Source organism: Montipora capricornis, chromosome 7 (assembly GCF_036669925.1).
Source record: "Montipora capricornis isolate CH-2021 chromosome 7, ASM3666992v2, whole genome shotgun sequence".
Lineage (NCBI taxonomy): Eukaryota > Metazoa > Cnidaria > Anthozoa > Scleractinia > Acroporidae > Montipora > Montipora capricornis.
In genome coordinates, this window is record NC_090889.1 from 29,068,638 (window position 1) to 29,086,137 (window position 17,500).

At 37.1% G+C, this 17,500-nt stretch overlaps 1 protein-coding gene across 1 annotated transcript in view; it reads left to right on the plus strand.

Moving 5' to 3' along the window:
* The window catches only part of LOC138056798 (sarcolemmal membrane-associated protein-like), a 28,565-nt gene that overhangs the window by 5,756 nt on the left and 5,309 nt on the right, over positions 1 to 17,500 (plus strand). The window contains exons 8-24 of the mRNA XM_068902691.1: positions 3,581 to 3,643; positions 3,757 to 3,855; positions 4,552 to 4,626; positions 5,268 to 5,342; positions 5,465 to 5,522; positions 6,280 to 6,354; positions 10,710 to 10,781; positions 10,917 to 10,988; positions 11,157 to 11,219; positions 11,477 to 11,539; positions 12,140 to 12,202; positions 12,938 to 13,042; positions 13,683 to 13,763; positions 14,524 to 14,586; positions 15,565 to 15,639; positions 16,019 to 16,081; positions 16,556 to 16,618. Coding sequence (XP_068758792.1) covers positions 3,581 to 3,643; positions 3,757 to 3,855; positions 4,552 to 4,626; positions 5,268 to 5,342; positions 5,465 to 5,522; positions 6,280 to 6,354; positions 10,710 to 10,781; positions 10,917 to 10,988; positions 11,157 to 11,219; positions 11,477 to 11,539; positions 12,140 to 12,202; positions 12,938 to 13,042; positions 13,683 to 13,763; positions 14,524 to 14,586; positions 15,565 to 15,639; positions 16,019 to 16,081; positions 16,556 to 16,618 — 1,228 coding nt within the window. The remainder of the gene's footprint in view (positions 1 to 3,580; positions 3,644 to 3,756; positions 3,856 to 4,551; positions 4,627 to 5,267; positions 5,343 to 5,464; positions 5,523 to 6,279; positions 6,355 to 10,709; positions 10,782 to 10,916; positions 10,989 to 11,156; positions 11,220 to 11,476; positions 11,540 to 12,139; positions 12,203 to 12,937; positions 13,043 to 13,682; positions 13,764 to 14,523; positions 14,587 to 15,564; positions 15,640 to 16,018; positions 16,082 to 16,555; positions 16,619 to 17,500) is intronic.

The window sequence follows — 17,500 nt, forward strand, 5'->3', positions numbered from 1 at the left end:
TGCAGATGTTTTATTGGAGGGATGACGCAGTTGTGAGAGCACTTGTCTCCCGCCAATGTAGCCCGCGTTCGATTGCCAGACTTCAAGGGTCATATGTGGGTTGAGTTTGTTGGTTCTCTACTCTGCACGGAGAGGTTTTCTCCGGGTACTCCGGTTTCTCCTCTCCTCAAAAGCCAATATTTGACTTGATTGGTGTTAATTGTTAATTTCAGTTTCTTTCCTTTTCTTTCCTTTCCTTTGGGGAAGAATCACCTGAACATTTGTCGGGGCACCAGCTTGGGGCTGACTCATCCAAAAGCTTTGCAGCAAGTTTGTGCTCTTTTTCAAGCGTTCAGTTCTCAGAACATCTGTTTGATCTCTGCCATGTTGGAAAAGACGCTTGCTCACATGACTCCTGAGGCCTGAAAAAAATCTTGGTCCACTGCACACTGGCCGACAAGGCTCAACAAGACATGGAAATCTAGCACTGTCAGATATCATTTGACAATCCCCAATCTTGTCACAGACTTCTCTGAATTCACCGCACACTAGCCCACATTAGTGAAGATTTTCCCTTGGGAGACAAAAAATCGGCTAATATTTGTGACCCTCCAGGGGAAAACGTACACTAACGATTATCCGTTTAACGTTAGAAAACTAAAGGATAGTTAACGGATTGCTACCGGGTAACAGCTTTGAAGTCCTTCTAACGCTTTGTACTACTGGTAACCTGCTAACGCTCAGCCCCGACCTTCCAACAGTTTGTCTTAACGCTCTAACGGTTTGTTTTAACACTCCAACGGTTTGCATTAACGTTCTAACGGTTTGTCCTTTAGTTCTAGTGACTGATCACCACGTCTAACGGATCGTAAGTTGTGAATGATTTGAATCGCACATTATTGAATCAGAATGAATCAAATCGAATCGGTTCGTTTTTGGACTTTTTCGCGGTCACTTATCATCTCTTGCCTTTTAACGAAGTCTTTAGTTAAGTGGTCGATCAAAAAAGGAAGCGTGTCGACAAGCGACATCAGGCTCCGAAAACAGACGATAATCGTCTCCCAAAACATCGACAACAGACAGAAATACTCAGAAAAAGCAAAATAGTTTGCGGCAGTTACATTTCTGACGATTCACTTTCCATTAAAGAGAAATTTCTCTTTGTGTTCTTCGCGACAGTGGCATTTTTGTCCGTAACGAAACAAGTGAGAGATGGAGTCGTAAACGAGCGAAAAAGCAACACCAAAGTTTCAAAAAATACACCAGTGGACCTTTGAGTTCAAATGGTGGAAAATTAAAATAATAATTATTGGTATCTTGCTCATCGCCATTTCGAACTTTTTGTTGAAATTTGATCCACTGGGAATGAAGAGACGTTGAAATAAAATTTCTCGTCAATAAATGGCGCATCAGAAACACTTTAGTAACGAAATTCAGTGTTTTAAACAGAGTATTTTGCCTTTTCAATCAATTTTGCAAGCCTTGTAGAACCAGAGATATCACATGTTTGTTTGTCATGACGCCACAGGTTCACAACACTAAGGATGCGAGAGCGCGTGATTTATAATTTGTCCCTCTTGGGGAAAATCTGCTCTTTTTGATTGGTTAATTTTATTTGATCAAATTCAATGGTGCATGACTTCTGTCCGCATCATCTGCCAGTAACAAAAACCTGAGTGAAGCTTGAAAATCGAGCAGGATTTCAAGGTGGCAGAGCCGTGTAAATTTGATGATTTTTGGTGCGATGCTAGTAAATTATTGACTTTCTATGTGCCCAAGGTTGGGAGGCGAGCAACCTTTGGAAGTGGGAGAAATTTGGCTAAATTCTGGAGTCACTCGGCCGTGAGCGGTCTTGGAAGTTGCACGCCTTGTCTATTTATATTGTATGTGACAACGCGTGTGATCTGAAGAGGAAATTGAAGCGTCCCAAAAATGCATCTAATTACTTAGGACAACACAGAAAAAAGCGGGTGAGTGAACTTTATCTCGCGATTTCAAGTTTTTATGAAACATTTATTTTCCTCGATTAGTTGAACTGGCCGTTACAACTGTCTCAAAATAACGCGACGTCACGCGCTCTCGCATCCTTTAGGGTTGTCTGCATGTGATGACACCACAAATTCACGCTCGGCGGCACATGCCAAATCAAAAATCACTCTATGAACTATGCTTGTGAATTACTCATCAATAAAATGGTGCATCATGAACACTTTTGCAACAAAATTCAGTGTTTAAGACAAAGTATTTTGCCGTTTCAATCGACTTTGTGCGCCTTATAGAACCCGAAAGAGAAATTACATTGCTTGTCGTGACGCCACAATTTCATGCTTGGCAGCACATGCCGAATAAACATCACTCTATGAACTATGCTTGTGAATTACTCATCAATAAATGGCGCATGATGAACACTTTTGCAGTGAAATTCAGTGTTTAAGACAGTCTTCCGAGTTTCCTTGATCAGAAACTGCCTCCCAATCGAATGTTAGTTGTCACTCAGTTTTCTGATGAGTAAAGATCATCAGACTAACGGATTGACTAACAAACGGATACGGCTAACTCTCTAACAGGCAAGGATCGGGTGCTAACGGATTGACAAACGCTACTAACGGATATGACTAACGCTTTAACGGGCAAGGGTCACCTGCTAACGGATTGACTAACGCTACTAACGTTTTTCATCAAATGTTTCTGACGGATGACTAATGGATAGCTAACGTTTTAGCCTGTTTAACGGAAGGTCGTTAGTGTACGTTTTCCCATGTAGGGTCACATTTTGTCATATATTTTTTTTGTTGCTGTGTAAAGCTGCATGCTGCCCAGTGTCTTGGATTAACTACATGTTTAAATTATTGCAAAAACCTAGACGTTGCCATGCTTGTCAACCTATATACAGTGTAGGGGCAATCGTTCTTTCAATGGGCTTTATAAATTTTGCCCTGTGTGTAAGTCTGGCATTAGATGGACAGTGCTACCTCAGACTATGTGCCCCTCTTACAGCTTTGTGAGGCAGAGAGATTAAAGAGGACAAAGTTTTCTATTGGATGTTTAGATGTTGTTAACCCTTTTGCTCCTAAGAGGCTTCCCTGAAACAAGTAAACCTGAGGCTATTTGGCATTCGATAGCAAAAACTTACAGTAGTCACTCTTTGAAGACCAAAATTATGTAGTTCAAACGCACAATCTTGCCCATTGTTAATCTGGTGCTCTACTGATAATAACATTATTCAACTAGTTGGATGTATGTCGCAGTAAAAATGTTTTCTTGGTTGTACTTTTTTCAGACTACCGGTAGTTTGTTTTTCGCTTTCCTTATATAATTATACAGTGTACATGTAGATATTATCATAATCTGAAACAGAAAAGTTAAAAACAAACTGGCTTGAAAAAATTTCTAGCCAAGGAAAAAGTTTAACTACAAGGTATACAACATCAAAGTTAATGTGTATTCTTGTGCTCATGAAACAATCATTCAACAATCATTTTGTTCATTTTGTGGAGTACAATACTTTCATTAGTGATAAAATCTAGAAAATGATTATTCCACCATAACTGAAATATCTGCATTGTGCCTGATACTACATGTACCTTTGTGTTTGCTCCAGGAGTCTCTTAAAAAAGTTTTACAAGAAAAACTAGAAGCTATTCAAAAGCTAACAGAAGTGGAGGTGTGTTGGAGCTTGTTATTGCGTTCTTTTGCAGTCTTAAGTTGTCCACTCACTTATGAAAGTAAGTTGTCAACGATGTAACATGTATAAATCTTTTTTATCACAATGAACAGAAAACTTGTAGCAATGCAGAAGATGAATGTGTACATTACAGATCTCTATATGAACGATCACAACAAGAATTGACAGACTTAGCAGAAAAACACAAACAGGTATCAAAGTCATGGGGCAACTTCATTGTACTTTGGATTACACATTTTTATAAAAGATCACCAGAAGAAGCAATTTTTACTGCCTATAAGAGCAAGCAGAGGTAAAGGCCCAGTAAATTTTATACGGGCAACATTTTTCGTGCAACTTGTCGCGCAACAATGTTGTGTTGCAAGATGAGATTGTTTGTTACCCTATGTGTATTACCACCTTCTTGTGCAACAAATTTTCATGTTGCAAAAAGTAAAAGAGACGTGACTCTAGTTTTTGCAACATAGAAATGTTTTGCACAAGAAAATGGCAAATTACATGCAACAAATCATCTCAACTTGCAACGCAACAATGTTGCGTGACAAGTTGCATAAAAAATGTTGCTTGTATTAGTGGGCCTTAATGGTTGAATTTTTACACGAATACATGGCATAATTGGTGATCAAACAGAAAACAGATGCATATGCAACTATTGTTATTGCTTAAAATGTACCTTATTTAAACATCTGAGAATTTGCAGACTACTTACTGATCCTACATGTATATTTTTGTTGTCGGGTGTACACTATTAGTTCTTGATCATTCCCGATAATTTCTTTGTGCAAAATTACAGTCATGAATTAAAAATTGACCAAAAGCAGGCCTAGAGAAAGGATGTTAAGTTCTTGAAGTTATTTATAATAATTTTTGTGGTGTTGATCTGCTAGAGGCTACAAGAGATGCAGACGCTTCAGGAACAAGTAGAAGAATCAGAAAAAAGACATTCTGCTGTCAAAGGACAGGTTAGTGTTTTCAGAACGTGTTTTTTTGACTGGTGTGGAAGTGAAGTTTTTTTTCTTCACATTTTACTGGATATAATATGAATTTTCAATACATGTTGATAGGAAAATTTAAAAAAAATCATGAGAGCCAATTCAGAGTCACCTTAATTTTTTTAAAATTTAAATTAAGGTAGCTCTGAATTGGCTCCCATGAATTTTTTAAGAACTTTGCTGATAGTTCTATCTCAGATTACAAATTACTATTCTACAATACAAAATGGGGTCACTGAGTTCATTTTTGAGATATAAGCAAGTAAAGACGAAATATAGGATATAGTGGGTGCATTTTTGTTCAGGAATACAATAATTTGAGTTTCATATGGTACCATAACATTGCTGTTACATGATACAAAATTATAGTAGTTATAACCCTTCTAACAAGAAGGTCTCTTGAAATGAAAGTGGTGAAATTGGTTCCAGCCACCTTAAACATGCTGCTTTTGAGTTAAAAATCCCACAGAGCTGGCCCCCCACTGGTGTTATTTTGTCCTTCAGCTGTTATTGTCCCCAGATTGATGCTGTCCAAATAACCTCTAGGAATGCCAATTCTATTTAACAAAGAAATATTAGAAGCATGACCACTTTAATCTTCCAACGTGTAGGCTGCTCAAGAGAAAATGGAACTTGAATTAAGAATAAAAGAAGCACAACTTCGAGAGGCTGCATTAGCAGCCAAGGTAAGCCCTAACGTTATAACCTTCTACTAAATGTACATTATTTTTGAAGGCTCACGAATCTCTTCTTTTTTGACTTGAAGGAATTTTTTGTTATGTTTTGCTGTGTATCTTCTTTACTACAGGCAGAATCATTGCAAGCTGAATGTGATTTTACAAAAGAACAAGTAGCTGCAATGAAAGGTACAAAAAGGGCATTCACTAACAGCTAGTAGCTCTAAGTGTCAAATGGGAACATACAATTTGTTTGCCTGCACACAGGCTCTTCATTTCCACTTTTGTAATTCAAACATAATTTTAATTTATTCAAAGGGAAGACACCAGGGTTAAAAACCCTAGCTGGCATTGGGTAACCAGTTGATTATTTACAAATTGTGGTGGAATTGTATGTGGGACAATATTACAAGTCAAATCCATCTACAGTAGTAAGAGTGGGATTTTTACCTGGTGCAACTACATGCAAATCCATTGCCTCTCAACCACTGGATCACAGTCTGCCTCACAATATTATGCTTTTTTTTATGTCATAATATTATTATTTATTTGGCAAAGAGGTCTTTCTTTCTTTAAAATACATAACTAGCCTGTGCAGCAAGTGCTAAAAGGAGAGGGGAAAAGAGAGGCAGAGCTAATTTTATGTATGCTGTACGTTTACGGCAGAGGACCCCATTTTTGTGTCTCTTTACACAGCCTTTTTTTTTATAACTGTAAGTGATTGTAAGTCAACAAGGCTGTTGCCTAACAGGAGCCCGGTAGCCTGGGGCTCCCAAAGAATAGCTCTGGGTGCCTTAATTTTTCACAGCAACACCTTTCACTTCATATGTTGGGCTCCTAAGTTCTCAGCGTTTAGCTCTGAGGGCCCCTTTAAAATTTTCTTAGGCAGCAGCCTTGGTCAATAACAGGTGTTTTATGGTGACTGGTTGTATTTTGTTGTGGTCAGTTCATATGGAGAAAGCAAAGGATGAGCTTCGTCAGCCAAATAATGAATTCAAATCTTCTGCTGTCCAGTCACAAGGTAAATTAATTACAGCCTCATTTATCATAACATTCAAGGGTGTTGCCAAAGGAAAATTCTTGGTATCCCTTCGGGCTCCCAAAATCAAAAGTTAGGAGCCCAGCCCACAATACACTGTAAGTAATTATTTTTTGTACACATCACTGCATTCTAAAGGAAACCCTACGCACAACCAATGCTCTTGCTCATTCTGTTTCCTTTGCCAAATTGTTTTTTGGGGTCTACAAAGTTGTTTCCTGAATCTTGATTCTGGTTTTCACTTGAGAGCAGCATGGGCTTTAGCTTGTGTCTGTACTTTAGCTAACTGTGCCGCTAATAACAAGACATGAAAAATGCTTTTATCAAACATGTTGATAAAGGTCGAATTACCACTGTGAATGATTTGGAAAGCTGATGTTTTGAACGTTAGCCCTTCGTCAGACAAAGTGCTAACGCTCGAAACGTCAGTTGGCTGTAATTCGACCTTTATCAACAGGTTTGATAAAACCAAATTTTCCTGTTTTACTCTCCCACTGACGCAGCACCACATTTTCTTGAGAAGCGTTTAGTTACAAGACTTGTTATGCAAAAATAAAACAGCTATATAAATAATTTAATAAGAGATACTGAACAGTTTTAGTAAAATCATTGCTTATGGAGTTATGACCAAAAGTTAACCCATTGAATCCCAGGGGTTCCCCATTGATGAGTAAAATCGTCTGGCGTTAGACAGAGTAAAATACTAAGTATGGCCCGTTTAGGGGTGAATGGGTTAACCCATTGAATCCCAGGGGTTCCCCATTGATGAGTAAAATCGTCTGGCGTTAGACAGAGTAAAATACTAAGTATGGCCGGTTTAGGGGTGAATGGGTTAACCCATTGAATCCCAGGGGTTCCCCATTGATGAGTAAAATCGTCTGGCGTTAGACAGAGTAAAATACTAAGTATGGCCGGTTTAGGGGTGAATGGGTTAACCCATTGAATCCCAGGGGTTCCCCATTGATGAGTAAAATCGTCTGGCGTTAGACAGAGTAAAATACTAAGTATGGCCGGTTTAGGGGTGAATGGGTTAACCCATTGAATCCCAGGGGTTCCCCATTGATGAGTAAAATCGTCTGGCGTTAGACAGAGTAAAATACTAAGTATGGCCGGTTTAGGGGTGAATGGGTTAACCCATTGAATCCCAGGGGTTCCCCATTGATGAGTAAAATCGTCTGGCGTTAGACAGAGTAAAATACTAAGTATGGCCGGTTTAGGGGTGAATGGGTTAACCCATTGAATCCCAGGGGTTCCCCATTGATGAGTAAAATCGTCTGGCGTTAGACAGAGTAAAATACTAAGTATGGCTGGTTTAGCGGTGAATGGGTTGATCACTCTTAACAGTTATGACAATAAATCAAAGTCTCTGTGAGACATCTCATTGATAAATTTTACTACGTCTTTTAAGACTTTAATTTTGATAGTTCAGAACTACCCCTTAAAATAATGGAATAAGAGAGAAGGGTAGATTCGAACCTTTGACACGTGCACTTTGCACGGTATTCATAAATGGCGGCCACTAAAATAATAATTTTTTTGTCTTTGATTTGTTTGCACTAAAATAATATTTTTTTTGTCTTTGATTTGTTTGCACTAATGATCCTCGACAGCTAGCCTCGATGGCATGAACAAAATTCAAATTCTTGCTCTAAAATAAGGCTAGTGAGGATGACAACCATTAAAAATACAATATTATTATTTAAAGGTGGCGGTTTTGTGCGAGCAAACAGCGAACAAACGAGCAACGAAGATGTGAGGGGATTGAGGCGGGCCTTCCCCCACCCAAAAACTTTTGTTTTTACACACACACAAAACATGCTCATACGTGTATCTACAGCTGTATATAAGGTAAATTTGCGGGAGAAGTTTTGACAAAACATTTAACGATCAAATCACAAAAGCTAATTGCTCAGGAGAATATCTTGCACCGTATCAAATCTTTGAACTCACGGATGTAGTAGATTCTGTCTTTCGAATTGGGACGCTTATTCTTTACATGGAAATACTATGGTCGTTTAAAATATACCAAAATTTAATATACATGTATGATCAGATGAAGAAGCATTTGTTTTAGTCACATTGCATAAGGATTTGTTTAGAAACGGTTCCAAATTGTTATTGAGAAAAGAAGCTCAGATTTGTTCTTTTGCAACTCCATTGCTGTCATCGAATTATATTCAGTGAAAGACAAGGAAACTTTATTAAATTAATAATTTCAGTGATTTTGGCAGGTCGTGAGCACACGTACACCAGTAAAGATCAGGTTCTCTATTGATTTGAATAACTGCTGTGTGGCTGTTGTCTTTCTGAAATGGTGATTGATTCAGGCAGTAGCTCATGGGCTCCCAATTCATGACGAAATACGATATCATGCACACAGAGTGGATGTAACATAAGTTATACAGCCGTTCTTCTCACAAAAAGAAACTATTATCAAATGCATTGACTATCAGCATTCCCCCCAAAAAAAGGCAACACAAAGCCCATAATGTTTACATTCCATTTCGGGAATCACAACTTGTACCCAGTCTACAACTGGCAAGACAACGGTCTTATTAACACTTAAATATGGTGGGTTTGTGAAACATTCTACTGTGTATAGGTTCTCGCTAAATGCAAAAATAGTTCTACTCTTTTAAGGTCCGCTAATGGACCCAAAGTTACCATGACGTTCATGTAGGGGTCACTGTCCCAAGATAATCACAGCTTTTTAGGTGCCCGTGTGGGCTCCTTGTACAGAAATTTGGTTGCCCACACGAGCAGCTTAGGCACCCCTGAGAGGCACCTGGGTGCCTGTTAGGCAAGAGCCTTGACATTAAACTTACTTAAAGTTTGTTGGAGTATCTTGCGTTTACCATTACCTATGCATGTAATTACACATGAATTATTAATCAAAAACGTTTTGCTGGCAAAATTTCTCTTTCTTTTACTGTTACATCGTCAGTAGTAAATTGTATTTACTTGTTTCTTTGAAATTTGGTGTGGATTGCTATTTGGCATATAAATGCTGTAATCACATATTTGTTTAGTCTAACTTTGTGTTTTCTTCCATGTTGGCCAAAAGCCAATTTTCTGTCACTCAAAATTCTAAACCTGAGCCAAGAGATTTATTGGATTTAGTTGAGTCATCTCCATAGGTATTAAAGTCTAGGTAACTGCATGCCTTCATCATGTTATTTATCAAAGTTAAAGATGCATTTTTTCTGGTTTGTTTATCTGACTGGTAGGTTAAAAGTCTGTTTGCAACTGAACTCAGCTTACATGTACATAAAGATACTGTACAGTATTTTGATTTTATTTACATAATTCCAGTTTTTTCCTTTTAGACTTCATTCAAAACATATGCTTTGATAAATATGTGCAGAACAATTTTGAATAATATTATTATTTCAGTGCAAATTAACCATGTGAGATTTATGGACTCCTTTCCAATTTAATTTTGTTTTTGCAGCATTTCATAGTGTACATGTATCATTGTGTTTGAAAGGTCCTAATGTTTGTAACAAAATAATCTTGTTATTTATCTGTATGTAAATTTGAAATTATTTTGTAATAACCAACCCATGTCTTGTTTATGAGAATGTTGTTTCAATTCTTCCAAGAAAATTTAGTTTCTTGACAAATATACTGTTCTTTCAATGTATATTTAAATAAGACACATCATTGTAGACCATCAGCAAACTTTTCAAATGGCCTGAGTAATCAATTGAGATTCCAAGCATCAAATTTGTCAAGTCTGAAAGAATGCTTGATGTCAAACTCTGGCAATGTATCTAAATATTTAAGTCCTGGTTTATACATTGTCATAAGGCAAGGCATTTTCAGAACAATTTTTGCCAAATGCAGGCTTCAAAACCTTTGTTATTTAACATTCGTTGACTGTCAACAAAGCAGGTGGCACGGGTGTTGTGCTTTGTTTAAATTGTTCTTCTTATAAATGAAAGATTGTTACTGCAGTTATAACTGAAAGTAAAGCTGGCACAATAATTTGGATTTTAAAGGCACTATATTTATCCAAAAGATGGAAAAATTAAAACTACACTTGGACAGTTTTAGTAAACAATTAAGTGGAAAATTACCTGTTGTTACTTGTTAGTTATCATCCATAAGCTCAAAAGTAGAATTGCAATTGTGCTTTATTAAACTGATAAATAATACACTTACCAATGGAATGCATGTCCTTCAAAATTAAAAGCTATTTTATTTATCAAAACAAAACAACCCTGAGGGTGGTTATTTGCAATTGAAGTTCTTGTCAGCCTCACATTTGGAGGATTTTCTGTTAGGAATTTGCACAAGGGGTCAACTAATCAAATGTGTTGTCACTTTGTTCACAGAGGAAACCACTATAACATCTGTAGATATCAACGGAGCAATAGAGTTGGAGCAGGTCCCTGATGATTTTGAAGGTGAAAATTATAAAGTTAATTCTTTCATTTGAATCAGTTGCTTTGAATTAAATGGAACCTTGGCCAATATTTTGTCCTATTTCTCATGTTTGGTTTCATTTATTAATGTAGCGTGTCATTTTATTTTTTACCTAGAAAATGCAAGAGAGTTGGACAATCCTAGAGCAGGATCTGATTCAAACACTGACGATGTTAAGATCTTAAAAGGTTAGGCAAGGATTTCTAACATTTCAAGTAACACTTTAGGGTTCTTCTGACAAAGGGGACATAATGCATCAGCTTTTATGTGGCTTTTATGAAGTGATTTTTCTGGATGAGGTTTTCTTTTTTCTTGTAAAGTGGTTTTTTAGCTGTGCATCATCTTTTTCTCACCAGGTCAAGTTGAAAAACTCAAGGGTGAAGTTGATGATAAAGAAAAGATAGTTCACTCTCTACTCGGTAAGTTTGGTTTTTTTTAATGGGGGGGACATACTTTTTGACTGCTTAACCCATTGAAACCTCAAATGCCCTAGGACTGTACCCACAGTTGATGAGTAAAATTGTCTGGCATTAGACAGAGTAAAATTTGTTAAGTCTCACTCCCTGGAGGGGTGAATGGGTTAAGATATGCCATCAGTGATCGCTTATTATTACATGTATATTATTTTTTTTACATGTGGTTGTAGTAAAGATGCACATTTGGTTTCTTTCGACAGAGCAAATAGAGGAAACAAAGTTATTACACAAAGAAAGCCAAAATGATGTACTTTTCTTAAAAGGTAATTTAGCCACTATCATTTTTTTTTACTACAATTGCTTGTGATCTTGCAATCTGATTCGCTAATTTTCAGTTGTCGATAAGAGCCTAGACGATGCTGTACGCGTTGTGCTCGCATCAATTTGTCACGCAGTGTAATAGCCAATCAGGAATGCCCATTTTGGGAAATAAACCAATCATATTGCGAGAAAGTTATAGACAACGCTTCCTCTTTCTTCGTGTCATGATTTTGGTCACGCTCTGAAATAAAACTTTCTTTGGCGTTGAATATTGTGGTAAAAAACAAATGGAAAGTGGTTCAGCGTTGGCTGTACTCTTATCCACAATGATATTCATCATCACAGTGGTCAAAATTTGTTGTGGACTCACTTGGTTGCGCCTCGTGAGTCCACAACATTTTGACCACTGTGATGATGAATATCGTTGTCGGTAAGAGTACTGCAGACAACGCTGAACCACTTTCGATTTGTTAAATGACCATAAGATTACCAGTGTTACATTAATTACCATCACCACCTATAATTATATGTTGTGTATACTATGTTCTGTCTCTGTCTTTGCTTTTGATATCACTTTCAATTTCTTTTAAATTTGATAATAGAACAATTGGACAGATCGAAGTTGACAGCCCAAGAAGATAATGACAAAATTCAATCGCTTGAAGGTAAAATAAGACTTGTTCATACCTTTTGATATTCCTGAATAGACCATTTACAGGATAAGAATTTATTAATGATGGTGTAAAAGTGTAAAATGACCTTGCATTCTATCTGTAAGGTGGATCTTGGGTAAAAACCAAACAAGGCTGAACAAATGACACAAAGAGTAGAGGAAGACTGAAGACATGTGCCTTGCTACAAAGTTTCCTTCACTGTGTAAATGTATCAACGAAAAACAAAGTGTTTTAGTAGAGGCATGTTGTTCTTCTCTTTGGGTACTGCAAGTACTGTTAGTCCATACCCCCTTAAAAGTCCTGGCCCCAGTTGTTCAAATGATGGATAGTGCTATTCAATTGGTTTTGTGAGTGTTTATCTGCTGGATATTGATTTATTCGGTGGATAGGACTATCCATCGTTTGAACAACTGGGGCCTGTAGTATGAGTTTATACATACTTATACATACTTATACATAATTGACCACTCCCCATAGGGGCTTTTCAGGGCCAATAAAACAACAAAATGACTAAACAGAACAACAACAACAACTGTTAAGAATCCCGACTGACCAGAGGCAAACCAGTCTGCTATTTACAAGTGCAGCTGGGCAGTTGAACCAGGATCAAATTCAACGAGTTTGAGTCAAACAATCTTCTTTCATTGACACCTGAACACTTACCATAACTTGTTTAATACCAATGCTTGCTCAAAGATACTTACATGTACTTGGTTGTTGTTGCAGAACAAGTTATAAAGTATCATCTGCAAGCCATTGATGAGCTTTCCATTCCAGATGACAGTGATGTGGATAATGTTGATCATTTGACCACTGCACTGCCAGTTGCAAGTAAGACTAAAATAGAAATACACGAATACAAATAATAGTTTAAGCCTAAAGAAAAAAATAGAGTATAGAAATTTGTTGGTGGCATTTAAAGCTTGTGTGAATAAGAAGTACAGGCAAGCATTCTCTTGTTCAAATGTGCTTGGTAAGCCAGTAAGGCTTTGATTGGTGTGTAAATTAAATATTTGATGTCAGCAATATCTTTGCTGTTCAAATAAACTAAACAGTGTAAAGAAACACAGCTAAAAGGAAGCAACAGATTGGCTATTCACAATGAGAAGTGGAATCATGTTTAGGACCAAATCTATTTTTTGGTCAGATCTTAACATGGAGTATCTGCGTGACAAATTTTAGTGTAGGTCGCATTAACCACCGCATAAGTGCTTGCACTGCTTGATTTGACTCTAATAAGAAGGGTTCTATTCACAACAACATCTGGTAAGTAGGAGAGAATATCACTAATTTTGGTAATGTAACAGCTCTTAATCTAATTGGCCCACCACCAAAACCTGCTGTTTTTTATTTTTGTATTTTATAGTCCTGTTGATGTTGTAATGGTTCATTTTATTTGATTACCTACATCTGGATTGGTTACTGAGTTAAAGGATGGTTTTGCTGAATCTGTGTCTGTTATTTGCAATAGATCACGAAGAAAGCCATGGAATTGACAAATTAGAGGTTAGGAATATGTTGCAAGAGCTGGATCTCGTTCGACGCCTTCATGGTAAGTTAAATAGACAATTCATGTATATATATGCGCCTAGACTCGTGATCGAGCGTAATACTTGACAAAATAAATTCTATCCTTTCCTCCATTCTCTGGCACGTTCATGTTTTCCTTTCCTTGAGATGTTCAATTTATTCGAAACAGTTTTAATCGTCGACCGCCATTTAACACGATCTTTCATCATTCCAGTTGTGCAGAATATTCCCAGTTTTTAAAATACAATTCATGTAAGGTGGTTTAAACCAACAGAAGAAGTGGTAAGTGATTAGCTGGTTAGTGAAAAAAAATTAAAACTTCTCTGGATTGGATTCAGAATTACCTTCTTAACTGCAAAAAATCGAGGTGGCTCTGAATACACTGTGGAACAAAAATTAAGTTTTGCAGAGAATTTCATCGTTGCCTGCTGATCACTTTTAAGCATTAAAAATGGGAATAACTGGGTTTGCTTTTGAGACATGTTTGGAACAAAATATAGGGTGTTCTTAGGTGACTTTTCTGTTACTATGGTAACCTGTTACATTACAGTAATAATGATGTTGCATGGGTAACATCACTATTACATAAAACAATGTTGTAGATTCAATCTAGAAATTGATGAAGCTTGTTTGAACCACGTTAGCCATAGCTAAATAGTTTGCTTTCATGTGAGCTATGAAAAGAGACAGATCACTGTAACTTTATTGTTTATAGTTCTCGTTTTATAATTATTAACTTGTTAACTTAATTTACAACCTTATAATTATTATTATTTTATCAGATCGCATCTGTGAGGTAAAAACCATGGCTGAAGAAAGGCATTTGATGATGATAAGATGGTCAGGTGAGATTCTCTTTTTTATTCATTCTTGGGCATGAATGTTAAGGAATCCTCCCCTTTTTGTGATGCAGATAATATGAGAAGGACATCTGTATGGCAACTTTTACACGTAGTCAATAGAAAAACCGATATCTGACTTGTAAAATGAATGTTAGAAAGAGAAGTGAAGTGATTCTTGCATTTATCTGGAGAATTTTAGTCATTGGATAGATTTAGCTTCGCGTTCACGGCAGACGGCAAACGTGAAGCTGAAGTTTGAATTTTGCCAAAGCTCAAAGAAACTGGTTTGATTTTAGCTCCTTTTTTGCCTGTTGTATAGAAATGCCGCGCAACTTCTAACAAGAGAGAGAAAAGTTAGAATAATAGAATTTTCATGCTTTTATGACCCTATTCCGGAATTTAAAAAAATGAAAAAGAAAAGGAACTTTAAGTGTCTAGTCATTGTAGCGCTGGAGCGCCCATTGGGGACACTGTAAACTGAAATTAACAATTAACACAAATCAAGTCAAATGTTGGTTTTTGAGGAGAGGGGAAACCGGAGTACCCGGAGAAAAACCTCTCGGTGCAGAGTAGAGAACCAATCAACTCAACCCACATACGACGCCGAGTCTGGGAATCGAACCCAGGCCACATTGGTGGGTGGATAGTGCTTTCACCATCGACTGCGCCATCCCTGCACCCCCATACGCGGTGTGATGATTTAAAACGGTATGTCTGGCGGTTTGAAGCAACAAAGGTAATAAAGATATGTTTACAATAGCATTTTAGCCGGTGTTTGACAATTTGAATGTGAATCTCGATAAAAACGAAGATTTTCTAACTTTTATTCCATGTATTCCTATTCCGGAATTCGGTCAATCGAATACACCCTTACTTTTTCAGTGAACTTTAGATTTTGGCTAAATTTTTATTTGATATTATGCTGTTGAATAGAAATTACCCTAACGTCATTTTTAACGTAATTGTGTTCTGTTCTGGCAGCTGATGATGACGATGATGATGAAATAGTTGCTGACAGCAATAACAGTGAAAAACCTCAGCGAGAGAGCCCTGTCCGTAAGTGAAAATTAATGGACTTGTTGAGTAACGCTATTCCATGCTACTGAGTGTGCGTATATCAAGTCACGAAGCACTTTGACTTTTGGGCAAAGTGTTCAATATTTAAATTCTTAACATTTGGATCCGTGTACCATTTTTCTTGGCGCAAGCACATTTCGCTAAACTATATTGCTATAGCTCGTTGACGTTGCACTTCCGGGAGGTTGTAATCCTGAAAAGGGGCTTTTATTGGAGACTGAGGTCTTGACAACCCGAGAGAAGTTCATCTTTTGGAGTGGAAGGTCTCGAAGTTTTGTCGGTCGGTGGATCGTGTAGTTAGTCAATTCATTAAGTTCAGTTATTAAAGCTGAGTTTAACTTCCAATTTTTTAACTTAGATCAAAGCCGAAACGCAAGACAGTTATTGCAGGATAGTTTGCACAATGTTCAGGACATCAAAGGTAATACTGACTTTCTATTGATTTATTGATTTATTTATTGATTTATTGATTGATTGATTTATTATTTATTTATTTATTTATTTAACAAATTCGCCCAAAGGCAGATAGACATACAAAAGAACACGAGGTCCCCTATTAGGTAAACCCTTTCTAGATTGGAGAGTAAGTTCCTAAAAAGAGTTCGAGTTTTAGTTCGAAGCACGCGTGTTTATCTTTTCCAAATGCGCATGCTCAGGTCAGGAAAATTGTACTCGTTGCCGTACTCTATTATCTTCAAAACGAATGGATCGAGCAGCCTGTTGTTTTCACCCTGTCAAAGCTGAAAACCCGTAGCACCATCTTGTGGGGGCCACTTTTGCCCTATAGCTTTTAGGCTTCCCTCAGTATCCTCTTCTTTTCCAAGTCTTCCACTTTCATGCCATCTACATCTCATACCCCTAACCCTTTAACATTTGATGTAACTATGACTTGCAGGTGAATTCATTGAAATTGAAAGAATAATTGACAATGAACACGAGGAGTCTAAACACGTACAAGGTAATGTTTCCGCACAGAGCTTGCGTTTAAGAAACAATCCTGGGAAAAAAGAGTCGAGATCGAGACTTGATCCATTTTTCGTCCTTCTGAGTAAGGCCAACAAATTTCCCCTTCTAATTGCCACACTCCACTCAACTCAATGTTTTCAGGAAGAATGGCAAATACTACTGATGTTTAAAAGTAATATTTATCTAATGAAGGTTAAGTATTTTAAGTGCCCATGTAATCCCCTGACTGTTTTAGGGGAGGGCTGGGGGACACTTTGAAGAAGATGAGTGACTTTAAAAACAATTCGTCAACTTGTTGATTGTTCCTGTCTGCCTTAGTTTTTGTCATGTGTCGTAATAAAGACAGAAACGTTATGCGAACGCTTTTCCACCTTTTATCCCTTTCATTTTTGTTTGTTCATCAACTCATTAAAGCAAATACATCGTTAAATTTAGTTCTTGTTTTATAAAAGTACTTTTTCAAACTACAGGACGAAACTAGGATATTCGTGCAAGGGCTCTTTCTAAATTTGCCACATGAAGCCTTATTGACCTGTTAATTGATTTTATAAAATCAGAACCGTGACCAAAAATTTAAGTATCTCTTTCATGAGTGAACTTTTCTCTCACTTGGATTTGTTATTTGGAACATTTTTAGAATTTATTTCAACCTTTTATCGTTTTTTAATCGCTAATCCGAGCAAATGAAATGTCCTAAAAATAGAGAAAATTCGCAACAAGCATCAACTCTTGCCGCTTCTTGCATCATCGGAAACTGAGACAGTGTTTATTGTCATTCATTTTATTCCTGTACAATATCGTCAGTTTATTCATGAAAAGTCATGAGTGACATTATAAAATGCGAGTTCATCATCGGTGCCAAGTCGTTGCTCAA